The sequence below is a fragment of the Podarcis erhardii genome (genome assembly GCF_964252035.2).
Source record: "Podarcis erhardii genome assembly, chromosome: 16".
Lineage (NCBI taxonomy): Eukaryota > Metazoa > Chordata > Lepidosauria > Squamata > Lacertidae > Podarcis > Podarcis erhardii.
In genome coordinates this window covers 35,873,115-35,898,682 of record NC_138514.1, presented here as the reverse complement: position 1 = coordinate 35,898,682, position 25,568 = coordinate 35,873,115, and the positions used below count along the sequence as shown (strand labels likewise).

Here is a 25,568-nt window from a genome sequence, read left to right as displayed (position 1 = left end):
CCAGCCCTCTCAGGACAGAGGATGGAGGTGAGGTCAGCTGAGGTGGAAATAGCTTGCAGTGAGCTGGAGGGGAAGATTCCTTAAGAGTCCCTTGCATGATAAGTCTCGCAGATCAGGGAAATCTCTTGTTGACTGAATTCCTCCGCCATCTGCTAATAGCGAGAGCATCTTACAGCCCCAGCAGGTTCTGAGATGAGAAGAGGAATCTGCATAGCGTTGCCTTGTCTGCCTTTCTCCTCCTCCAGTGGGGTCATAGTTACTCATTCTCACAGATTATTATTATTATTATTATTATTATTATTATTATTATTATTAATACCCCACCCATCTGGCTGGGTTTCCCCAGCCACTCTGGGCGGCTTCCAACAAAACACTAAAATACAATAACCTATTAAACATTAAAAGCTTCCCTAAACAGATGTCTTCTAAAAGTCTAGTAGTTTTTCCCTTTGACATCTGGAGGGAGGGCATTCCACAGGGCAGGTGCCACCACCGAGAAGGCCCTCTGCCTGGTTCCCTGTAACTTGGCTTCTCGCAATGAGGGAACCACCAGAAGGCCCTCAGAGCTGGACCTCAGTGTCTGGGCAGAATGATGGGGGTGGAGACGTTCCTTCAGGGATACTGGGCCGAGGCCATTTAGGGCTCTACAGGTCAGCACCAACACTTTGAATTGTGCTCAGAAACGTACTGGGAGCCAGTGTAGGTCTCTCAGAGGCCCCAAGCCTTGCCTGGGGAACCGTACAGCCATCCTTTGTTCAAGCGTAACACCAGGTAATGCAAAGGCGGAGGAAATGTCAGATTTTACACAGTCCAAGCCAGAAGCAGATTAATGGGTGTTTTGGGATGGACAAAGGAAGTTGCCTCACGCCAAGCGAGACCGTTCAGAAGGCCTTAATAGTAAGAACACACGAAGCGGCTGTTGCGTCAGCTCAGTGGCCCATCTGGTCCAATATCCTGTTCTCACAGGGGCCGACCAGAGTTCCACAGATGAACAATGCACCCCACAAACAAGTCCTTTCTTTCATCTGCCCTGCATCTCCCAACTGTTGGCTTCACTGGATCCCCCACAAGTTTTGTGTCACGAGGGAAGCCAACCAAATTTGTTTTATTCGGCCTGCTCCCTCGCTTTTTGGAGGCTGGAGTCCCGCAGACCATTTTGCTCCTGCCACAAGGCTTCTTCCAGTATCTAAACCCCGATGCTCGTTGGAATTCTGAACATTTAAAATAAAAATGGGGTCGCTTCATTTGTGAGTTTGGACCTACCCCACCAGAAAATGGGAGAAGCCATGCCCAATCCTCAGTTTGGTCCACCATGTTGAATCAAAATGGCGCCCAAGCATTGGCAGAGACCACCCACCTCTTCTTGAGAGTTTGGTGGCGATATCGCCAGAGGAGGCCATAGCAGATGGCATCGTTTTGACGTCTGCCGCCCTTGGCCTCCCGTTTGAAAAGGCCGGGCAAGCTACCAACGTCATAAATAGCTCAACAATTGAGATATTTGTAGAATAAATTTGGAAGAAATTCTTCCAACTTTCCGTCTTCTTTTTTCTCTCTATTTTTCTCTTTTGTTCTTTATATATATGTGTGTGTGTGTGTGTGTCCTTATCTGAAATATTTATGTATTTGCAATATTTTGCTTATATTTTGTAATAATTATGTTACATTAATTAAATGCATAAATAGATCAACAAAATATATATATATATATTTTAAAACCTTCGACCGTGGGGGCGAGGCACTGAGGCGGCGGCTGTGCTGAGATTGGGTTTGTGCCAGGCAAGAGCAGGAAAGGGCCCTCTCAAAAGCCGGCCACACCTCTCCTCCTGGGCTTTTCTTGGGGTGCTCTGCTTGTTCCCCTGCCTCTTTGCAGAGCAGTGTGTGTGTTTGTGTGAAGCCCTTCCTGGCAGCAGGGTGGAGACCTAGCCGGTAGGGAAGGCCGGGCGGCAAAGCCTTTGATCCTCCCTCTCTGCCCTTTCCCCTACTCTCTGGGCGGCCATGTCTCTTCTTGTGCAAGCAGGGCGGTGCCTGCGCCAGGGCAAAACTGCTCCTCGTCACCCAAGGAGTCAAACCGGACCAGCAAGGAAGGAGGGAGGTGCTCTTCTTCTTCTTCCTTTCCTTTGCAGGAGCTGGGATAGCTCAGACGGCAGGGCGCAAGGTGCATCCTCTTAGGGTCCTGGGTTCGAGTCCCGCGCTGGGCAAAAAAATATTCCTGCGCTGCGAGGTGTTGGACTTGATGACCCTCGTGGTCCCTTCCAACTCTGCGTTTCTGTGATTCTGTGAAGTGTGCCGTGTCTGCCCCTGCCAGCCAAGGAGTGGTCCAGCACCCTTGGCCCTCCCCCTTTGACACATCACGCATCAGGACAAATTTCCTCAAGTTTGTCCCTTCTCCACATCTGTGTTTTAAGAACTTAAGGGTAGCGGGAAAAGTTCCAGAACGTAACAGACGACATAGAGGGGCTAAATCCATAACCTTCTCAGTTACTGAATTTGTTTTGCAGTTCTTTCCCTCCAGATCTCCGCCGTCCGTTGAATATCTAAACACTTTTGGCCTTTAGCTTTAAAACCTATCAATCACCACTTTTGGTCTTCTAGATTTCTCTCTTTACGTATTTTAAAGCCCTTTGCAGCCTAGGACCCTCGTACCTACGGGAACGCCTCTCCTGATATGCCCCACAGAGGACCTTAAGGTTCATAAATAGCAGATCCTGGGCCCTAAGGAAGTCAGATTAGCCTAAACCAGAGCCAGGGCCTTTTCAACACTGGCCCCGGCCTGGGGGAACGCTCTGTCTCATGAGACCAGGGCCCTGCAAGATCTGATTTCTTTCCACAGGGCCTGTAAGACAGAGTTGTTCCGCCTGGCCTTTGGCTTGGAATCAACTTGATCCCCTTCCCCTCTTTCCTTTTTCTTCTGTGATGGAACCCCTATTTGGGGACTTCCCTGGCTTTTTTCTGGCCCACGTAGGACCAGTCTGGATAGTTGGCCTTGGTGAAGATTTGACGTTTTCTCCCCTCCCAAACAGTTTTTGACCTGGGCTTCCACTGAAATGAGGCTGCATTTTAAGTAGTATTTTAATCCCGTTTTTCAGTTGTATTTTAATCAATTGTTTTTATACCTGATGTTAGCCACCCTAAGCCCGGTCTTGGCTGGGGAGGGCGGGGTAAAAATAAAATTTTATATATATATTGCATCCTCAGGTTGCTTCAATTCCTCTCTTTTTCCTATGCGTCTACAAGTTCTCCAGGACTAAGTTCACAGTCAAGATGTGTTATGTATGTTCTGTTTGTTACACGCTTGAGAAAATGTCAATAAAAACCATTACTTTCTGTGGGCCTGCTCTGGTTGGAACTTAGAATGTAAGAAAAGGCTGGCAGGATCTGTTCCAGGATCCCGTTCTCGCAGTGGCCAACCTGATGCCCCACGGGGAAACCCACAAGGAAGGCCTGAGTTCAAGAACAACTCTCCTCACGTGCAATTCCCAGGAGCTGGTATTTGGAGGAAGGCTGCCCTCGTGAAGGGGCAACCTGGCCATTGTGGCTACTAGCCACCTCTCATAGAGTTCACGAATTCGTCTAAACCTCTTTTAAAGCCATCCATGTTGCTGGCCGTCATTATATCCTGTGACAGTGAGTTCCATAGTTTAACGGCGTGTTGTGTGAAGAAGCTCTTTCTTTTATCCTATTGTATGTGCTATTTTGTGGGGCTTTCACCTCCAACACACATCTTTAAATAAACTGAATGGGAATCAGGATCCAAAGACCTCAAAACAGCATCCCCTGAAACCCTGAAATCGGATCCTTCAGGGCATATAGCATCCAAACACTCCCTGCCCAAATCACAGCTGTCTTTATTTCATTATCTGTCTGCCTCAGTGGGAGAAAAAGGAAACTGGACCCAATCCACCACAAAGACCATCTCTATCAGGGTGGCTCTCCAGTCCTTGAACAGTTTCCAAAACAGCTGGTGGAACTAATTTTTCACCTGCTGAATCGGTGCCTGAGTTTGCTTCTTCTTTTTTCTTCCTCTACCCTCCCCATCGCCCTTTCCTCTTCTGCCATGTCGTTTAGACTGCAAGCTTGTATATAAGGAATGTCTTGTATCTGTTGACTGTATGTAAGCTGCTCTGGGAGCCGTTTTTGACTGGAGGGTGGGTTTAAAATGCTCTAATTTTAAATATATAAATATATTTTAAAGTATTGGACTATATAAATCCTTCCTTCCTTACTCGCCTTTTCTTTTCCCTCCCCGCACAGGTAGTGACCTTTGACGCGAGAGGAGTGAGTGGTCACCTGAACCACAAATCCCTTTACACCGCTGTCAGGTACAGTCTTCCTATCATTTGGCAAGCAAGGGTGGTGCATTTTGGGGACATTTAAGACCCTCCCATCTACCAAAGATCTTGGACAGTCTCAGCTGCTGGCAATACAGTAATCCAGTTCATTCCATGAGCTGTGTCCCTCCTGGTTTGACGCCCCACAGAGCCACAGCGAGCCACGGTACACAATAGTGAGCTAGGTGGACCAGGGATCTGATTCATTTTGAGGCAGTTTCCTATTTATATTACCTCTCTACTAATTACCACCTGGACTAGAAACCTGCTTTCTAGGGGGAAAACCACAGATCAGTGGCAGAACATCTGCTTTGCATAGATAGATAGATAGATAGATAGATAGATAGATAGATAGAGATAGAAAGAACAAAACAAATTCCTTCCAGTAGCACCTTAAAGACCAACTAAGTCAGTTCTTGGTATGAGCTTTCGTGTGCATGCACACTTCTTCAGATACACTGAAACAGAAGTTTCCAGACCCTTCTATATAGTGAGAAGGTGGGGAGGGGTATTACTCAGAAGGGTGGTGGGAATGGGTGATTGGCAGATAGCTGTGATGAGCCTGTTGACGACTCTTAACGACTGCAATAGGTCTTACAGGAAAAAGCAAGGGGTGAAAAGGTGAAAAATGGCTTTGTCATGTATAATGAGATAAGAATCCAAGGTCTTTGTTCAGACCAGGTTTCTCCATGATTTTAAGTTTGGTGATAAGTTGTAATTCAGCAGCTTCTCTTTCCAGTCTATTTCTGAAATTCCTTTGTAGTAAAACAGCTACTTTGAGATCTTGTATAGAATGTCCTGGGAGATTGAAGTGTTCTCCTACTGGTTTCTCTGTCTTGTGATTCCTGATGTCGGATTTATGTCCGTTTATTCTTTGGCGTAAGGTCTGGCCTGTTTGTCCAATATAGAGAGCTGAAGGACACTGTTGGCATTTTATGGCATACACAATGTTAGATAGAAAGAGTGAGAGAAAGAGAGATGTCCACCCCCATCATTCTGCCCGGATACTGAGGTCCAGCTCCGAGGGTCTTCTGGCGGTTCCCTCGCTGAGAAGCCACGTTACAGGGAACCAGGCAGAGGGCCTTCTCGGTGGTGGCACCCGCCCTGTGGAACGCCCTTCCAGCAGATGTCAAAGAGAAAAACAACCACCAGACTTTTAGAAGACATCTGAAGGCAGCCCTGTTTAGGGAAGCTTTTAATGTTTAATAGGTTATTGTATTTTAATATTCTGTTGGAAGCCGCCCAGAGTGGCTGGGGAAACCCAGCCAGATGGACGGGGTATAAATAATAAATAATAAATAATAAATTATTATTATTATTATTTCTTCTCTGCCTAACCATGGGGGATTGGGAAAGGAGCAGGAGAGGCAACGCTCTTTTTCTAGAAAAAGAAGTGCCGGAACTCACACTGAATTTTTCCCTTGTCCTATTATAATGGCAATGGCGCCCACCTAAGAGGTGCAAGAACTGAGCTCTGATGAATTCTGGCTGGGGAAGAAAGCCCCAGGGAGAGGAAATGTATATATGTGTGTATAGAGAAAGAGAAAGAGGGTTTGTGTGTGTGTGTGAGAGAGAGAGAGAGAGACCCTTCCACTCGCCAACCCTAGCAACCCTTTCCCCCCATCCCTGACCAATCTCCCCCCTTTAAAAGCTCCCTCACCTATCAACCCACAGCTCACCCCCAAAGCCCTGCTCACTTTTAAAGCAGCGGGGAGGGTTGCGTCACGCCCTGGGAAGGGGCTCCAGCTTTCCTGGGCCAGCCTGCCATTGTTCCGCATGCTGCGATACGTGACGACGCCATACATTCTTATTTCTATAGGAAGATATACAGAGGGAGAGTAGAGGGGAGGGGAGAGTGTGCGTCTGTCTGTGAAAGTTCCCTGCGTATAGCATTCCCTGGATCAGGAAATGCTGCCCCAGCTTCACTTTCCACACACACACACACACACACACACACCACACCAGCCGCAGCCGAGTCCAAACTCTAAAAACAAACATTCCCAAAATGGCAACGCTGCAGAGCTAAGCTGCCTGCAACCTCTCCCCTCTTTGGCCCGGCTCCAGCCCTCGCCACTCTTGTCTTTCAGGGACTGCGAGGACGAGGGATAGGGGAGAGTGGAAAAGGACTGAAACTATCTCCCTCTCTCTCCCCCCACCCTGCCCCCCTCTCTCGTCTATGTCTGCAAAAGCTGCCCAGCTCAGTCCATTCCCATCTATAGTCTTAAAAGGACAGCATGATCACAGTGGGGAAGGGTCTCTGCATTCCCCCCCGCCCCGCTCACTCGCTGGCTGGAAAGCAGCTGTGATCCTGCCCTGCAGCTCCTCTGCCAGGCAGCCTCTCTGAATTAGCCGCCACAAGAACCTACAGTGCTGCCTCATAGGCCAGGTTGCCAGGTCTAGCCCAGTGTAGTCGACACTGACCGGCAGCAGCTCTCCAGGGTTTCATGCAGTGGACGTCCCCAACCCCACAGTACTGGGGAGGGGAGGTTTTGAACCTGGGACCTTCTGCATGCAAAGCAGTCATTCTACGAATGTGCCCCAATCCTGAGAAATAAAACAAGATTCTAGACCTCATGGTTCTCAGTTCGTGGGGACTTCAGGAGCTGCCTTATACAGAGCCATAGAGGCGTACCTAGGGCAAGGAGCTGCATTGGCACACACACACACACACACACACACACACCCGCTGCAAAAAAACCCTTTTCCGTAAGAGCCACAACTTTTTATGCAACCCAAGTGCTGTTTGTTTCATTTATAAGAGATTTCTCACCCACTCTCCAGCCTAAGGTCCCAGGGTGGGTTGTAATAATAATAATAATAATAATAATAATAATAATAATAATAATAATAATAATAATATATTATAATAAATATTATTAATAATTTATACCCCACCCTCCCCAGCCAAGACCTCAGGGCAGCTAACACCCGAATTAAAACAATTGAAATACAACTTAAAAACAAGATTAAAATACAAGCCTCATTTCAGTGGAAACTCAAATCAAAAGCTTTTTTGGTGATGAAAACGTCAAGTCTTCCTATCCAATTAAGCAAAGGAAAAGACAAGAAGCCCCTATAGTGGTGGCCCGCAAGACAAATGCCTCGCAAGACGAAAAACCCGCTAGACGAAAGGGTTTTCCGTTTTTCGAGGCGCTTCGCAAGACGAATTTCCCTATGGGCTTGCTTCGCAAGACGAAAACGTCTTGCGAGTCTTGCGAGTTTTTTCGCTTTTTTCTCCCTTTTTCTAAGCCGCTAATAGCGCTAATCCGCTAAGCCGCTAATAGGGTTGCTTCGCAAGACGAAAAAACCGCAAGACGAAGAGACTCGCGGAACGGATTCTTTTTGTCTTGCGAGGCACCACTGTATCTACCTGTGGCTTCCCTCCACAGCCGGTGACACACCATTTTGAACCAGGGCAATAAGGATTTCTTTCCATTATTGCCCAGAGTTTGGTAACTCTCTGGGTCTCTCCACCCCCCCCCCGCCTGCCTAATCACACCCCACCCTTTTTGGCTGCAAGGGACAATGGTGTAACTTGCAAAAGGCAAGCTGGAAAGAGCAGCTGTGAGGTCGCTGCTGCCGCTGCTGCCCCCTACTGGCCTTCCGTGGAGCAGAAGAACACGGGAAGAGCTGGATGAGGCCAAGTGGGGACCACCTGGGATTCCAGTATCCTATTCTCATAGTGGCCAGCCAGAAGGCACTATAGGAAACGGGACCCGAGCACAGGAGCCCTCTCTCGCCTTCTGCAGTTTCCAGCATTGATGCACAGAAGCATCGCTGCCTCTAACTGTGGAGGGCAGAGCGCAGCCCAGGAGCCACCCATCACCCTCTCCTCCTGCCTGAATTTGCCTCATCCTCTATTAAAGCCATCCAGATTGATGGCCATCACTGGCTCCAGTGGGAGGGAGTTCCGCAGTGTAACTAAGCATGAATAAGGGCTTTCTTTTATCTTCCAAAATTCATCGCATTGAATGCTGTGTGTTTGTGTCTGTAAGAAGCTGCTTTGGATTATAGAGCTGAAGGGCTGCTTTCTCTGCCATTTGTATCCCTCCCTTCTTCGACGGAGTTTGAGGCATAATAATAATAATAATAATAATAATAATAATAATAATAATTTATTATTTATACCCCACCCATCTGGCTTGGCTTCCCCAGCCACTCTGGGCGGCTTCCAACAAAATATTAAAATGCTGTGATACATCAGACATTAAAAGCTTCCCTAAACATTTAGGCATGTGTGTTTTCCTCATGTTTTGTACTCACAACAGCCGTGTGAGGTAGGCTTGCCTGCAGCACGTTGCCTGGCCCAGCAGTCTTTACTGCTGGGGGGGGGGGGGTTCAAAAGGAGAAGGATCCCTGGCCCTGCTTTGCACGCGAGATCATTTCCCCTGGCTCGTTTTCCTTGAACTTTGATCGCGGCTCCCGTTCATCTGGACAGCGCGCAGAGAACGATGTGCATAGAAACTAACCTACTGTACAAAAATTTACATGGGTTGCCATGCCCACTTTTGCCTCTGGCCCTGCCCACCAGCGTCATGTGGCCCTCAGAAGGTTTCCCAGAAGAAAAGTCGGCCCTCGGGCTGGAAAAAGCCTCCCTAACCCACCACAGATTTTTTTAAAAGAAAACACACCAGTTTGATTAATGCAGGTCAATCAGATTAACCATTTGTTGACAAACCGGTGTGACTGACAGATTTTTAAAGTTTTAGTCCTTCATGAGGGGCTGCATTGCTTGAGGAGTGAGACTTTGCAATTCTGCTGAAGGCAGCTGGATTCAACCCCACGCGGTGTTTACTCACCCCTGTTCTGTTTGTATTTTGCAGGCACCTGCATTCCGAGAAGAAGTTTCCAGAAGGTGTTTATCATTGCTTATTTATTTATTATTGGGGGATTTTTCCCGACCGTTTTTTTAAAAGCCATCCAGTACGACAGCAGATTGCGCATAGTTGTCCGGTGCAAAGAGAAGGGCACACAAACACACATCGCACCCGACACATAACTGTGGAACTCACAGCTGCAGGATATAATAGCGTTGGATGGCTTAGGCAATATTTTTGAGTGGTTGATTGATTTATACCCCCCTTTTTTTTTTGCCAAGGCGGCAGATACACAGTTCTCCCCGTTCCTCATTTAATCTCCAAAATAACCCTGCAAGGTAGGTTAAGCTGAGCTTCAGGGCCGAGTAGGAGAAGAATCCATACAATTATAGATTATTAATGAAATAATTGAAAAAAATTGCTGCCCTTTAGTGACGTTCCAAATGGCACGATCCAAAGGGGCCTGGCCCACCTCGCCTAACAGCAGAGCCGGCTCGGGGTGGGTGAGATTCGGCCGCCTGTATGCAAAGTGCTGCTGGGGACAGGTGGGAACCCTGACTGCCACCGGCATCCCCTCCCAAACCATGGGCTCCCCTCAGTGCTGCTCTGCCACCGAGGCAGCCGGCCGCCACCCACGACTCCTCCGATTGACGTCACCCTCTTCCCTGACCCACAATCGCCCAAGGCCCAGGGAACGCCCGCCTGGCCGCTTTAGGCTAAGCTGATTCCAAATATAGCTGCCGTTCCCGGCAGGTCTTAATTTGATCTGGCAGCCATGAGAGGCTGTCACATTAGGAGGGCTTAAGTGGGGGCCTTGGGGGGGGCAGCAGTGACGTCGGGGCCTGGAGGGCAGCCGACCCAAAGCGCGTCTGTCCACGGGAACCACCTGCTCTTGTGCCTTCCTGCAAATCCCAAAATCCACCTGAGCCGTGGAGAGCTGCAGAAAGGAGCGCTTGCTATTTTCCGAGACGCCTCTTGCTTTTTGGCTTCCCGGCTCGCTCCACAAACAGAAGGGACGCACGCAAAAATATTCCCCCTCTCTCATCAATTCCGCCCCTCTGCAATTCCAGCTTCTGTCATTCACTCCCCAAATCTAACTTGCAAGGCGGCAAAGTGGGCGTTTTCCCCTAAATATTAACACAGCGCCTGCTGTCCCAGAAGATACGTCTGGCGCAGGAAGTCCCTGTCCTGTCCCCAACCCCATATTTGAGATCCTAGAGCAGTGGAAACAAGCCTCTTTCAGCCCGAGAGCCACATTTCCTCCCAGCAAACCTTCTGAGGGCCACATGGTGTGGTGGGCGGGGCCAGATGTAAACATGGGCGGAGCAAGGAATGTCAGTCTGACCTTTGTGCCGGAGGCACATTTACCCTCCAAAGTCAGGCGAAAATACTGAAGGAGGTTGCGAAGCAGGGCTGGCAAGGGGGCATGGCCTTAGGAGAGCCCCAAGGGCCACATAGCGAGGGCTGCAGGGCTACATTTGGGGCTTGGGGGTCCCCATTCCTGTGTCTAAAGGGCTAAGGTAAAGGTAAAGGGACCCCTGGCCATTAGGACCAGTCGTGGCTGACTCTGGGGTTGCGGCGCTCATCTCGCTTTACTGGCCGAGGGAGCCGGCGTACAGCTTCTGGGTCATGTGGCCAGCATGACTAAGCCGCTTCTGGCGAACCAGAGCAGCGCATGGAAATGCCGTTTACCTTCCCGCCAGAGCGGTACCTATTTATCTACTTGCACTTCGGCAGGAGGAGGGACTAAGCAGGTTGGCAGGAGCAGGGACCGAGCAACGGGAGCTCACTCCATGGCGGGGATTCAAACCGCCGACCTTCTGATCAGCAAGTCCTAGGTTCTGTGGTTTAACCCACAGTGCCACCCGCGTCCCTAACAGGCTAAGGCAGCACCCCCAAAAAGTTACGAGAGTAATTAAGAAACAGTCACTTTGAAACAATGCCACAAGTCGTGTGTTAAGAAACAGCTTGACACAGATTCCAGGGCCGCCTTAGAAGCCAGTCAAGGAGGAGCCCTTTGTGGGGCCACCACCACATGCCTGAAAAAGACCCCGTCCCTCGTGCCCCAAAATGTAGTATGTTGAAATGGCTGGACCACGGCTTGAGCTTCTGAGGCTGGTCTTGAGACCCGGGGAGGTTCACCTGGGATGCCACGCAGCTCTTATCAGAGTAGACCTCTTAGAATGAATGGACCAAAGTTAGTCGTATCCATTGGTTTCAATGTGTCTGCTCTGAGCGGGGTGTTTCAGATAGCCTGGCCCCAGAGCTATTAAGTCCTGAATGTCGTTTACACCAGGCCAAGTTCAAGGTGCTTCTCTTAGTATATAAAGCCCTTAACAGCTTGGGACCAGTTTAGCTGCAAGATCGCCTTACCCAATCTAGTCCCACTCGATACTTTGATCTGCAGAATGGGTGCACTTACAAGTGCCATATAATGCCCATTCCACATTTGTAAGAAATGGGCCTTTTAGTGTGGCAGCACCTGCACTTTGGAACTCCCTGCCTTTTGATATCAACCGGGCACCTTCACTGTCCCCTTTCGCCACCTGCCAAAAATGTCATTGTTTAGGCGAAGTTTAGGCGTAGTTTTAATGCTGCTTTTAGCTTATTGCCGAGTTTAATTATTTTCCTGAAGGTTTCAAACAGTTGGGGGGGGTTCACAAATTCTTTTTGTAAACCGCTTTGAGGTTTTCTTTACAGGCTTTGGCTGGGGAGGGCAGGGTATAAATTATTATTATTATTATTATTATTATTATTATTATTATTATTATTGCCAAGTAGTCTATAAGACAAGAGAAAACGATGTTGCATTTGCGGAGAATGTCGCAGCAGCAAAGGGAAAATCTTACAGCGCCCCAGTATGGGTGGCCTGGCAGCCACAGACAGGTATTCTGGGGGAAATGAGGGTGAGGGGGGCAGGTGGGGTGCCCCTATTCATCCAAGCGAAAGCAGCGCCATGCCTGGAGCTTGCAAATCACCTCCCAGTCAGATTTGGCCAGTTCAGCGTCAGACGGCGCCATCTGTTGGGAATGTCCACTTATGACATGCCATGGGACGCATCATCCCAAGGGAGCAGCGATGCTGGCAGCCTAGAGCAGCCTCTGCTGACCTGGCGTCCTCCAGCTGCCTTGGACTACAGTTCCCATCAGCCCCAGACCTCCTGGGAGTTGTAGTCCAAAGCGCCTGGAGCTTGGTGAAGGCTTGACTTGGAGAGCATGTTCAGGGAGGGCTGTAAATGTCTCCCTAGAGCAGGGGTCAGCAAACTTTTTCAGCAGAGGGCCAGTCCACTGCCCCTCAGATCTTGGGGGGGGGGACTATATTTTTTGGGGGGAAATGAACAAATTCCTAAGCCCCACAAATAACCCAGAGGTGCATCTTAAATAAAAGCACACATGTTAAATACTCATGTTAAAAACACGCTGATTCCCAGACCGTCCATGGGACGGATTTAGAAGGCGATTGGGCTGGATCCGGCCCCCGGGCATTAGTTTGCCTACCCGAGATCTGGACACTAGACTTCTGTTGATGCAGCCCAGAATAGCATTGGCCTTTTTTGCTGCTGCAGCACTGACTCAAGTTCAGCTTGATAGGTTTTATTGGTTATCCTAGCTTTGCATATTTTTGCGGTGGTGTTTGGTCTTGCATCTGTGAATCTTAGGAAGGAAGAAACTGAACTCAGTCGGGCTTACTTCCAAGTAGAGCACTGTGCCAGAGAAACCCATTGGAATAATACTATTCACTATCACACTTGCAACTAACACTTGCAACTCCCATCTAAGGCTCAAATCTCCTGCTGACTTAACCTGGTTGGAAGCCCCACCTGAACACCATTGAACTTACTGCCAAGTAAACATGTGTTGGGTTGCACTGTAAAAGGTAAGACAGCACAGAAAGCTAGCTGGATCTCACCAGCTCTTTTTTCTCTGTTTCCCCCACCCAGGTTGCCAAGTCCTCACCCTGGAGACAGTGAACCTTTTCCGCAAGTATATCTCCATCCTAGATGCCCCCATCAGTTACCTCCGGAGCCCAGATGTCCTGATTGTGTTGGCAAGAAAGGATGCAGACTTAGCCAAGGTGAGAGCCATAGGATATCCAGAGTTCCTAGTGCAGCCCATTCCAATAATAATAATAATAATAATAATAATAATAATAATAATAATAATAATAAATAATCTTCCCACCCACCCAGCAGCCTTGAAAATGAACTTGAGGTTCTCGAGAGTTGCTGCTTTTCAAGACAACCAGCCATCTGCACAGGCCCTTCTGCAAACACTGGTTCTACCATGTTCAAAATGAAGGGCAGGGAACCTCAGGGGCCAGATGTGGCCCTCTACAGCTGTCAGATCTGGACCTAGGGTGCTCCCCAGGACACCCCCTGCACCAGCCTTGCTTTGCCCCCTTCTGAGTGCTCTTGTTGGCCCATACCCTCATTTAGGTGATGTGGGGCTGTTTCTGACGGAAGCATTGGAGTAGGTGGTGGGTAACCTCAGGCCCATGGATGTGGCCCTCCAGGCCTCTCTATCCGGCCCTTGGCATTCTCCCCAGGTCATGACTCTCATCACCCTTGTTTTGTGATCTCCTCTAGTGCTTTGGCCTGCCTAGGATGTGTCTTGAGCTGTGATAGCGGCTGGATTCAGATAATTACGTGCCTATATGTGTGTGTGCATGAGACAGACACACACAGAGAGAGAAACCTCTGGTTTTGAGCACCCTGCGCTCCTTCGCTAGGAGAGGAGGGATATAAATGCAATAAATCGTAATAATGACTAGAATGTAGCCCACTGCACAAGAGGCCAAAATCACACCCAGGGCCCCGCCCACTTTTTGCCTCTGGCCCCCACACCACCAGCATGTGGCCCCTGTAAGATTATCTGTGAGAAATGGGATGCAAAAAGCTTACTCGATTTAGATGAAGGTTGTATTAGAATCCCAACCCCAAGAGTACAGTCATACCTTGGTTTTCGAATGGAATCCATCCCCGAAGTCTGTTCGACTTCCGAAAACGTTTGAAAACCAAGGCACGACTTCTGGTTGGCTGCAGGAGCTTCCTGTAGCCAATCGGAAGCTGTGGAAGCCCCATCGGACGTTCGGGTTCCAAAGAACCTTAAAAAACCGGAACATTCACTTCCGGGTTTGTGGCGTTCGGGAGCCAAAACGTTCGAGAACTAAGCTGTTCGTAAACCAAGGTACGACTGTGTGTGAAACAGAAGAGGTCAGACGATTTGCCTGTTGTGGCCTGTATTGTCTCCTCTGGCTGGCAGCAACTCTCCAGGGCAGATCTTTCTTCTCCTCTCCTACCAGAAACCCTTTTTAACTAAAGGAAATGGACTGTGTCAAATTCTTGGGAGAAGAGAGGGGTTTTAAGCGGGTGCCGGAAGTATCTTAATGTTGGTGCTGGGCAGACCTCACCGGGGAAAGCGTTCCACAGAACCAGGACAGGGCCAGCAGCCAAACAGGCGAGGGGAGAGATAGTTCTGCTTCACCCAAGGCGTCCCGCCGATTCCTCTGTCGGCCTAACCCCAAGTCAAAACTGAAAAGACGGTGTTGTTCTCTTGTCCCTCCAGAGAGCCATGCAGTGCCACCGCAGCCAGCTCCTCTGGTTCCGACGCCTCTACCTGTTCTTCTCACGCTACGTGGTGATCAACTCGCTTCGCAGCCTCTGACAGGGAAGGGCCTTTTTCTCTCAGGATGCTTGGGAGACTGGCAGGAGCGAGAGAGGCTGGAGGAGGGAGGTCCTCCTTAAAACTCTTGCTGAGCCGAGGAGGGCACAAGGTCCTTCCATCCCGCTGACGCAGTCTGGTTGAGATGACGGATATCCGAGAAACTAAGCGCTGATCTGTGCCCATTTCCGTGAAGGCGAGCGAGACGGAACTTTACAAGGCGACATAGATTATACGAGAGATGGGCACCGAAGGAGAGGATTTATCCTGGAATGACTTCACTTTGCAAATGTTTACAGTGTGCCATCTTTTTTCAAAAGTCTCTTTTTATCATTCCACTTACGCACCACTTCCTGTAAAAACACCTCAAAGCGATTTCACAATAAATGGACACAGTTGCTGAAAAGTGCAGCCTCCCCCAGGCAAGTAAGTGAAGCCCAAGCAGCGTGCATGGAAGACTCAGCCCAAACCTCTCTTTGCCTTGAACTTTGGTGGATGGGCCTTGGGTCAGTCACCCATCCTCAGCTGGACGTACCTTACAGGCTCACGTGGGGATGAGGTGGGAGCACCCTTTGTGCGCTGAACTTCTTGGATGGGATATGTAGTGCTTTCTAGATGTCTTTGGACTCCCAACTCCCATCATCCCCAACACCTGAGGCCAAGCAACAGCCCTGTGGAGGGCTGAAGGTTCCCCAAAATGTGTTTATAGAGCCAGGTGTGGTATAATGACGCCTAGGACCCACGTACCTACGGGACTGCCTCTCCTGGTATGCCCCGTGGAGGACCTTAAGGTCCACAAATGACAATACCTTGGAGGTCCCAAGTCGCAAGGTGGTTAGATTGGTCTCAACTAGGGCCAGGGCCTTTTCAGTACTGGCCCCAACGTGGTGGAACGCTCTGTCACAAGAGACTAGGGCCCTGCGGGACTTGACATCTTTCCACAGGGCCTGCAAGACAGAGCTGTTCCGCCTGGCCTTTGGTTTGGACTCAGTCTGAACCTTATGTTTTCCCTCCCCTTGTGGTTTTGATCTATGGGCTACTTTTAAAATGAGGCTGCATTTTAAATTGCATTTTAACCTGTATTTTAAATTGGGTCCCCGTCCCCCTGTTATGTTTTTACTGTGATTTTATTGGTGTTAGCTGCCCTGAGCCCGGCTCTGGCCAAGGTATAAATAATTTATTTTATTTTATTTTAATTTTTATTATTATTATGGTCGCTAGAGTGGGAGAGACCCGAGTTCAAATTCCACTCAGCTAGGAGGCTTTCCCTCTCCCGGGGTGGCCTCTGGCCATCTGCTGTGTCTCTTGGCCCAGTCTACCTCGCAAGGTTGTGGTGATGAGAAAATGTGAAGGAGAATCAGGTACGTCGCCTGAGGAAGGGTGGGGTAAGAATGCAAACCGATGTTTAGCCAGTCTGTAAATAAATAGATGGAAATGTGATAAAGCAGACATGATTTTAACTCACTAAGATTGCACGAGCCAGACTGAGAACCTGGCCTTCAAGCCACCCCAAATGCCACTACATTATTTGAGAGGCTCACTTATTTATATCGATGTCCTCAAACGCAGCATGTGCCGCAAGTCTCTCACTGATTTCAGCCTCCACTTTTGCCTTATGGAGTCCCAAGGTCCAGTAATAATAATAATAATAAATGTATTATTTATACCCGCCCATCTGACTGGGTTTCCCCAGCCACTCTGGGCGGCTTCCAACAAAACAACAAAACACTAAAATACAATAACCTATTAAACATTAAAAGCTTCCCTAAACAGGGCTACCTTCAGATGTCTTCTAAAAGTTTAGTAGTTATTTTTTTCTTTGACATCAGGTGGGAGGGAGTTCCACAGGGCAGGTGCCACCACCGAGAAGGCCACTGGAAGCCAGTGTAGGGCTTTCAAGACCATCTGGTTCCTGTGTATTTCCACAAGGCACACCAAAGAATGTAGGAAACTTCCTTGGATTTAAGTTTGCGTAGCTCAGTATTGTCTACACTGGCCGGCAGCAAACCTGAAGATCCCTTCCGTTCCATTGAGCTTCCGGGTCAGAGAGTATGCAGCAGAGAGTGGTTTGTTTTACAAAAATACAAGTTTTATTTCCCAAAGGTATTTGAAACGGAGATCTCGATCTCTCTCAGTGATCCAGGACAGATGGGCTATGGGGTGTGTGTGTTGAGAATGACCAGCTTCGGGGGCCTCTGCCCTACCAGAACGGGCTGGGTCACTCTTTGGACATACTCCTGATGGTGGGGTGTCCCTTCACAGCCTTCTCCCATTCCTTGCCGTTGATGGGCTCTATGGTGACGCTGCTGACTGTCCCCTCGTCCAGGCAGTGCGGAGCTATTCCTGAGAGAAGGAGAGAAGCTTCATCAGGCAATGCTCTCGGATTCCTAGCGATTGTCCCCTGAACTCTTGTGCTTTTCTCCCAGGTATGGTGAAGCTGGGGCTCTACAGATGCTGCTAGACTCCGTTTTACAGTGGTGCCCCGCAAGACGAATGCCTCGCAAGACGAAAAACCCGCTAGACGAAAGGGTTTTCCGTTTTTCGAGGCGCTTCGCAAGACGAATTACCCTATGGGCTTGCTTTGCAAGACGAAAACGTCTTGCGAGTTTTTTTCCTTTCCCCCCCTTTTTCTAAGCTGCTAATAGCGCTAAGCCGCTAAGCCGCTAATAGGGGTGCTTCACAAGACGAAAAAACGGCAAGACGAAGAGACTCGTGGAACGAATTATTTTCGTCTTGCGAGGCACCACTGTACATGCCGGATTTACGTATAAGATAAACAAGCTATAGCTTAGGGCCCCACTCTCCTCCAAAAAATTTAAAGGGGAAAAAAACTGGATGTACATTTGCAAAATATAAGATAAAAAACAAATAAAATAAAACCTACATACAGCAACAGTGTTTTGTGTTGTGCAGGCACCTATTTGTTATGTGCAAATGGCTTTAGATACCTATTAGGTCCACAAATTACCATACAGCATATATTCAACACAAAAAGCAGCGACAATTTGTTGTTGACAAAGGAGAGCTGGACATATAAAGGGCTCCCATTAGCTTCAGAGGCTTAAAAGGTAAAGGGTAAAGGGACCCCTGACCATTAGGTCCAGTCGTGGCGGACTCTGGGGTTGCGGCACTCATCTCGCTTTATTGACCGAGGGAGCTGGCGTACAGCTTCCAGGTCATGTGGCCAGCAGGACTAAGTTGCTTCTGGCATGGAAACGCTGTTTACCTTCCTGCCGGAGCGGTACCTATTTATCTACTTGCACTTTGACATGCTTTCGAACTGCTAGGTTGGCAGGAGCAGGGACCGAGCAACGGAAGCTCACCCCGTCATGAGGATTTGAACCGCCGACCTTCTGATCAGCAAGTCCTAGGCTCTGTGGTTTAACCCACAGCACCACCCTTCAGTAGCTTAGGGCCTTATCAAACCTAAATCTGGCCCTGACTCCGACTCCCATCAGCCCACAACCATCATGGCCAACCAAGAGAGATTATGTGAGTTGGAGTCCAACAACCTTTCAGGGGCCACAGGTCCTCCACTTGACAGCAGGCTCAATTCTCCAAGCGCCGCTTCTTACATAGTCAAAAGGGCACCATCCGCACGCAGGATGGAGATACTGTCAGGCTTGGGAGAACCCTCCAGTTTTGCAGGAGTACAGAAGTCTTTAAGCAAAGAACTCACTGGTTCGAAACACCCCTAAAAGCACCTTATTGGGACTGGGGGTCTTCAGCAGCCACAGAATGCTGACTTGTCTGTTTGGGAGTGGAGGGCAATTGGAATGGAGTATACTGGGAAAGGGTAGCTGGAACCCCAAGCTGCAATGTAACACTATCAGTTGCATCGGGAGGGGGAAGCTGTACGGAAAGCAGCAAACCAAGGAAGACTCCCGCCACACACACCCCACCACCCTCTTCAAGCCTCAGGCCCCCTGTGGACAACTCCCTACCGTAGCCGTCTGGGTTGGAGCGGGGGGTGTAGAAGCTCTGGACACCGCATGTCTTGCAGAAGGTGTGCTGGGCACAGTGGGTGTTGAAGGTGTAAGTGGCGAGGCTGTCGGCACCCTTGGCGAAAAGGACGACAACAGCATGACACTTAATAATAATAATAATTTATTATTTATACCCCGCCCATCTGGCTGAGTTTCCCCAGCCACTCTGCGCGGCTCCCAATCAAATGTTAAAAACAGTACAGCATTAAATATTAAAAACTTCCCTGAACAGGGCTGCCTTCAGATGTCTTTTAAAGATAGGATAGCTGCTTATTTCCTTCACATCTGAAGGGAGGGGGTTCCACAGGGCAGGCGCCACCACCGAGAAGGCCCTCTGCCTGGTTCCCTGTAACCTCACTTCTCACAGTAAGGGAACCGCCAGAAGGCCCTTGGCGCTGGATCTCAAGATGCTTTTCCCGAGGCGCCCAAAGCGCTTTGCGCCAATGAGCACAGTGCACACCACAACCAGCTGGTAAGGTAGGCCCCTGTTGGATCCCTGCAGCGCACTCTTTGTGAGCCTGCCCTTGAGGCTGGCCAAGGGGGCCACAGCTGGTGCAGAATTCAGCAGCCACAAAGACCCGTTCGATAGTGGAATGGTCTCCCCCGGGAGGTGCTGACTCCCCTTCCTTGGAGGTTTTTGAGCAGAGGTTAGATAGCTCTCTGCCAGGGATGCTTTATAATAATAATAATTTATTATTTATACCCCGCCCATCTGGCTGAGTTTCCCCAGCCACTCTGGGCGGCTCCCAATTTGTTAAAAGCAATACAGCAATAAATATTAAAAACTTCCCTAAACAGGGCTGCCTTCAGATGTCTTTAAAGATAAGATAGCTGCTTATTTCCTTCACATCTGGTGGGAGGGCGTTCCACAGGGCAGGCGCCACTACCGAGAAGGCCCTCTTGTCTGGTTCCCTGTAACCTCACTTCTCGCAATGAGGGAACCGCCAGAAGGCCCTCGGCACTGGAGCTCAGTGTCCGGGCTGAACGATGAGGGTGGAGACGCTCCTTCAGATATACAGGACCGAGGCTGTTTAGGGCTTTAAAGGTCAGCACCAACAATTTGAACTGTGCTTGGAAACGTACTGGGAGCCAATGCAGATCTCTCAGGACCGGTGTTATGTGGTCCCAGCGGCCGCTCCCAGTCACTTTAGCTGAGAGTCCTGCATTGCAGGGGGGTGGACTAAATGACTCCCAGGGTCCCTTCCAACTCTACGATTGTGCTGGACTAGCTGAGTCCAGCAGGTCTCTCCTTATGCATTAGCATACAATTTCCTGAACAACTCAGGACCAGCTTACCTGTAGGGCTACCTTCCCCTATACAGGATCATCAGAAGGAGAGCTTGCTGATAGAAGCTGTGACCTACAGATTGTCAGCTGCTGGCTATAGGAAAGCAGGGCATGCTTTGGGGTGGCTCCCTCCACGCTCTGGAATGCCCTCAACCCCCCCTTCACCCACTGGGTCCCTCTCTGGGGTCATCAGCTGGCAACTCCTCCAGCCTCTTCAGCATCCTGATCTGACCAGCCCCTCCTCTTGACCTTTGCCTTTTTGTTTTCCGTCGTTCCGTTTCTCTTCATTTAAACTGTTTTAATACATGTTTGTTCCCTTGAAAACCCCTTTGAGATTTCTGCAAATGGCAGCAGTGCCAGAGATATCATAAAATAAAAGAAAGGATCCCATCATCGCAGGTGGAGGGAGAGAATCTGGCTTTGGGAATAGTCCAGCAGTCCTTCAGGTGTTGCTGGGCTGCCAACTCCCGTCATTCCACTGGGAGCTGGAGCCTTGGGACATCTGGGGGGGGCAGCCAGAGGCTCCCCCAGGCCTGGAACAGCAGCTGCTTGCTGCCTTCATTGCCAAAGGCAAGAGCCGAGGCGTCAACTTTTATCTAGATTGGCAGCCAAGTTTCTGTGTGAGTTGTTTTGCAGCCAGAGAGGTCAAAGGGCAAAGCAAAGTCCTGCTTGGAAAAAGCAAGGGTATGATCACCATTGCAACTGGGAAAGGAGATGGGCAGAATAAGGAGAAAGGGTGAATCCAGGCCTGTCTTTGCAGTCTGGGGGTGTTGTGCTGTTGGGCGCACCCTCCCCAACTCGCCAAACCTACCTTCAGCAACTTGAAGTGCGAGGCAGGAACGATGAAGTGCTTGTTTTGCTTCTTCACACAGATGCTGCAACTGGAAAAGGCAGGAGAGAAAGATTAAAGAAGTCAGGACTAAGTTATTTGAAAGGCCACCTGCCCCCCACGCCCGTATATTCCCGCAGGATCAAACCACGCCCACCCACTCCTCTGCTGACCATACAGGAGGTGTCAGCTGACGAGTGGGAAGGCAGGGTTTAATTCTGCATTAGATTTATGTCCCAGTAGGGAACAAGATCACACTGTTGAGACAGCAGGATTTAATTCCCTCATCAGCTAAGAAGGGATTTATAGCCCTTTGCAAAGAGGCCCTTTGAAGTATGTTGTGCACAAAGAGGCTTTTGCAAAGCATTTAAAACAGCTCATGTGCTCCTATTTGAGCCTCCAGAGACTTGAATATTTTTATGCTGTATTGCTTTTAACACTCGATGGGAAGCCGCCCAGAGTGGCTGGGGAAACTCAGCCAGATGGACAGGGTATAAATAATAAATTATTATTATTATTATTATTATTATTGAACCGGGAGCACAGAGAGACTCACAAAGGGCTTTGCAAGTCTCTCTCCCTCCCTCTTTGTCTCAGATCTTGGGAGGAAACTTGCAGAGCTTTTTCCAAGTCTCCCCACACTTCTCTTTGAAGCCCATGAGTGTTGGGGACCTAAAGGAGGGAGATACTTTCACAACACTTTGTGAGTCTCCCAGAGATCCCTTTTAAGCCTTCAAGATCAGGGGCTTAAAGAGGGAGCATGGGGAGACTTGCAAAGCAAAAGGGATTTGGACAGGTGGGCAACCCAACTCTCAAATTTGGCCCAAGAAGTAGCTCCTGATAAAAGACCTGGCCTGCAGAGCAAAAAAGGATCATCTGAAGAAATTCTATTTGCAGCACCGCACCCTACAGAATATCATAGGCCAGTGACCCAAAAAGGGGCGTTTTCTGCAGTTGCCCTCAATATTATGGGATGCCCTTCCTGCTGCCATATATGATGCAACAACCATCAGCTGCTGCAGATGTTTTCTGCAGACTTACCTTTTTGACTCCCTAAGACTGAATCCTGTTTTAATCTCTCTGAATTCCCTGAGCTCCTGTTTTTAAATTGGTTTTTGCACCCACTTATGCTACTGCTTTGCGAGTTCTACATTCTTTTTCTGTTTTAGTGAAATGGATTTTTGAAAAACGCTTGGAAAGGATCGCTAATTCTTGAGCATCAGTTCCCCGTGGGCACGATGTCCAACACGCTCCGGGGGTGGGGGTGGTATTTGTTTCACAAGGTATAAATGTCAGGGAAACAAAACAAACTCTGGACGTGTGAGTGCATGAGACTGGGACTGTGGGCAAAAGCGCCACATTCCAGGAACAGTTCTCTGAAAGAGCAGCTCTTGTGTTTGACCATGCTGCTATGCCCATGAACTCGCTGTGTGTTGGTGTGCTTTCTGAACGCTTTCCGTAAACCCCCCTCAAAGGGGGAAGGGTCGGTGGAGAGGGACTGTGGATGACACTCACTTGCAATCAAAGACGTGGAGGTCGGCCGATGCCCAGACCTCAAAGCGTACAGCCCCACAGTGACAGCCCCCTGTATGCTTCACCAGCCCTTGGTACTCACTAGAGGGAGAGAGAGGGGAAAGAAGAGAGGTTTGTTAATGCTCCTTCGAGGTCTGAATCAATGCACTTTTGCCTTGCTGGCCAACTACCGTATTTTTCACTCTATAAGACACACTTTTCCCCTCCTAAAAAGTAAGGGGAAATGTGTGTGCGTCTTAGGGAGCGAATGCAGGCTGCGCAGCTTTCGTTGAAGCTTAGCTTCGCTGGAAAGGTGCTGCTAGTTTTAGAGGAGGAGAACAGAAAAAAATAAATTCTTTCCCTCTCTGCGCAGCGCCCCTTCAGCGAAGCGGGAGGAGAAATGGAGCCCCTTCCGTTTCTCCTCCCGCTTTGCTGGAGAGGCGCTGAGCAGAGAGGGAGAGAATCCCCCCCCCTCCCGTTCTCCTCCTCTAAAACTAGGTGCGTCTTATGGTCGGGTGCGAAAAATACGATGTTTACCATTTCTGGAAGCAGTGAAATTGCAGAAGATGAACTTTGTATCTCTCACTGGGGAGGAAAAGAGAGCTGCTGGTGGTGTAATGGTTAGAGTGTCATGCTAGGATCGGGGAAAGACCTGGGTTCGAATCCCCACTTGGCTATGAAGCTCACTGGGCGTGACCTTGGGCCAGTCACACTGCCTCTCAGCCTAACCAACCTCGCAGGGTGGTTGTGGGGATTAAAGGAAGAAAAGGAGAACCATGTACGTCACCTTGCAGGGAAAGGTGGGAAATATATCCAATCCATCAATAAGCAACATTTCCAGAGCCACTGCTATCCGGTGAGCTTCTTAACGAAGAGGGATTTGAAGTCAGGCCTTCCACATCTATTGGCCGATAGCAAACTAGTTAAGAACCTAAAAAGCTGCCTTTATACCAACTCAGGCCTGGTCCATCTTTCCCAGTGCTATTAGGAGCTGCCTGGGATTGAATATGGGGCCTTCTGCATGCAAAACTTGCGCTCTGTCATAGAGTTGTGGCCCTATCCATAAAAGCAAAGCAAGATCCTAGCCCTCATGGTTCCGAATAAAGGGTTGAAGCAAGAACACAAGAAGCCACCTTGGTCTGAGTCAGGTCCCAGGTTCAGTTCCCACAATTGCCAGGCAAAACTGGGAAAAGGCCTGAGATCCTGGACAGCACCTGCCAATCAGTTTAGACAATGCCAATCAATGGGCTGATTCAGCAGAAGTATGCCGGGAGAGCTCAGCTGGTTTAGCTCCAAGGTTGCAGGTTCAATTCCCGTATGGACTCCATGATTCTAGGACGGGGTCAACAAAAATTTTCAGCAGGGGGCCAGTCCACTGTCCCTCAGACCTTGTGGGGGACCAGACTATATTTTGAGGGGGGGGGGATGAATGGATTCCTATGCCCCACATTCAAAAGGACACATTCTACTTGTGTAAAAACACCAGGCAGGCCCCACAAATAACACAGAGGTGCATTTTAAATAAAAGGACATATTCTACTCATGTAAAAACATGCTGATTCCCAGAACGTCCGTGGGCCAGATTGAGAAGGCGATTGGGTCGGATCCGGCCCCTGGGCCTTAGTTTGCCTACCCATGTTCTAGGAAGACAGCTTCTTAAGCTCCCATTGTATTCCATTGGACTTACTCCCGAGTAAGTGCTGTTAGGACAGCAGCCTTGGACGAGCTGGGAATCCCCACTCCTAAATTAAAAAAAACATCCTGAAAAATAAAGCACTCTTCTTCCAACTCTACGATTCTATAAGGGCGAGGGGCTTCGTTTGGAAGGGTGGGGCATCCACTTTGCATTTGCGGGAACCCACCACCCTAAAAAGGTCGGGCGCTCCAGCAGGTGCAAAAACAAGACGCTTCCCCCAAAAGGACGGCGGCGGCGGCGGTGGCGATTGGAGCTTTCGATGCACGGGAGCAAAAGGGGAAAGCAGGTTGCACAGGTGGGCGGGGGCGTGTCCCGGATCGGGCCCCCCTCCCCTCCATCCTGGCCTCCTGCTCCTTACTCACAAGGTGTCCAGCAAAAGCCGGGCCGCCTCCTCGCAGCTCACCCGCTGGCGCTTCTGGAACTGCAGCCAGCGCTCCTTCTGCGCCCCCAGCGCCAGGGCGCACAGCTCCTCCGGGGGGGCGGCGGCGGGGGCGGCGGGGGTCGCCTTGCCTTTGGAGGAGGCGCGATCCCGGGGGGAAGAGGGGATCGGGGCCGGCGGAGGCGGCGCGGGAGCTTTCCTGCCGCCGGACTGGGGGCCTTTGCGCGTCGCGGCAGCCGCCGGGGTCCTCTTCGCCTTCCCCATAGCTCCTTTTCCCCCCTCTCCTCGCCACGCCGCCCCTCTTGCGCTCGCCGCCTCGGCCGCCCGGGGGCGCTCCAGAGCTGTGCCAGCGCCTCCGGTGAGGAGCCACGTGGAGGAGGAACTATGGGGAGGGGGGAAAGGGGGGGCTCCTTCGGAGATGCCCTTTCGAAAATGCCAAGGCTGGAGCAAAAAAGCGCAAAAGGTCTTGAGACGCGGATCGACCTGTAATCATAACTATACTTTTCATCCGAGCACCAGCTGTCGACGTTTCTTGCACCGGGATTAGAACTTCCAGACACTTTTTATATGATCTGGTATTTTTATTTTCTTACATGTACAGCAGAACCTTCATCTTCCTGGCAAAACTTCTAAATCTGGAACTAAACTTTATACTCGGATAACGCTGGTGTTCTTCTGTGCTTGTGCTCTGTTATTTTAACCCGTGTGCAACTGCACTCTTCTTTGTGCCTATTTCGTAGATCTGTTTTTCCATCTTTTTACTTTCATCTGCTCCCTTTTTAATATACATGATTAAATGGAAATTTTTACATATATTTTAAAAAATAAAGAGTAAAGGGACCCCTGACCATTAGGTCTAGTCGTGGCCGACTCGGGGGTTGTGGCGCTCATCTCGCTTTATTGGCCGAGGGAGCCGGTGTACAGCTTCCGGGTCATGTGGCCAGCAGGACTAAGCCGCTTCTGGTGAACCAGAGCAGCGCACGGAAACGCCGTTTACCTTCCCACCCAAGCAGTACCTATTTATCTACTCTGCGTGCTTTCAAACTGCTAGGTTGGCAGGAGCAGGGACCGAGC

At 49.6% G+C, this 25,568-nt stretch overlaps 2 protein-coding genes across 2 annotated transcripts in view; one reads left to right on the top strand and one right to left on the bottom strand.

The window, feature by feature from the left end:
- PIGL (phosphatidylinositol glycan anchor biosynthesis class L) overlaps nt 1-15,211 on the top strand; it is a 51,150-nt gene extending 35,939 nt beyond the window's left edge. Inside the window, exons 4-7 of the mRNA XM_081844287.1 lie at nt 4,252-4,319; nt 9,152-9,183; nt 13,086-13,219; nt 14,710-15,211. Coding sequence (XP_081700413.1) covers nt 4,252-4,319; nt 9,152-9,183; nt 13,086-13,219; nt 14,710-14,808 — 333 coding nt within the window. The 3' untranslated portion in view covers nt 14,809-15,211. The remainder of the gene's footprint in view (nt 1-4,251; nt 4,320-9,151; nt 9,184-13,085; nt 13,220-14,709) is intronic.
- Nucleotides 15,212-16,872: 1,661 nt separating this feature from the next.
- On the bottom strand, nt 16,873-24,798 carry CENPV (centromere protein V). Its single transcript, XM_081844294.1, has 5 exons — nt 24,478-24,798; nt 22,423-22,521; nt 20,890-20,959; nt 18,750-18,864; nt 16,873-17,148 (listed from the first exon to the last, which is right to left on the bottom strand). Exons 1-5 carry the CDS (start codon nt 24,756-24,758, stop codon nt 17,024-17,026), a joined length of 690 nt encoding a protein of 229 aa, XP_081700420.1. The 5' UTR covers nt 24,759-24,798; the 3' UTR covers nt 16,873-17,023.
- Nucleotides 24,799-25,568: the final 770 nt, after the last annotated feature.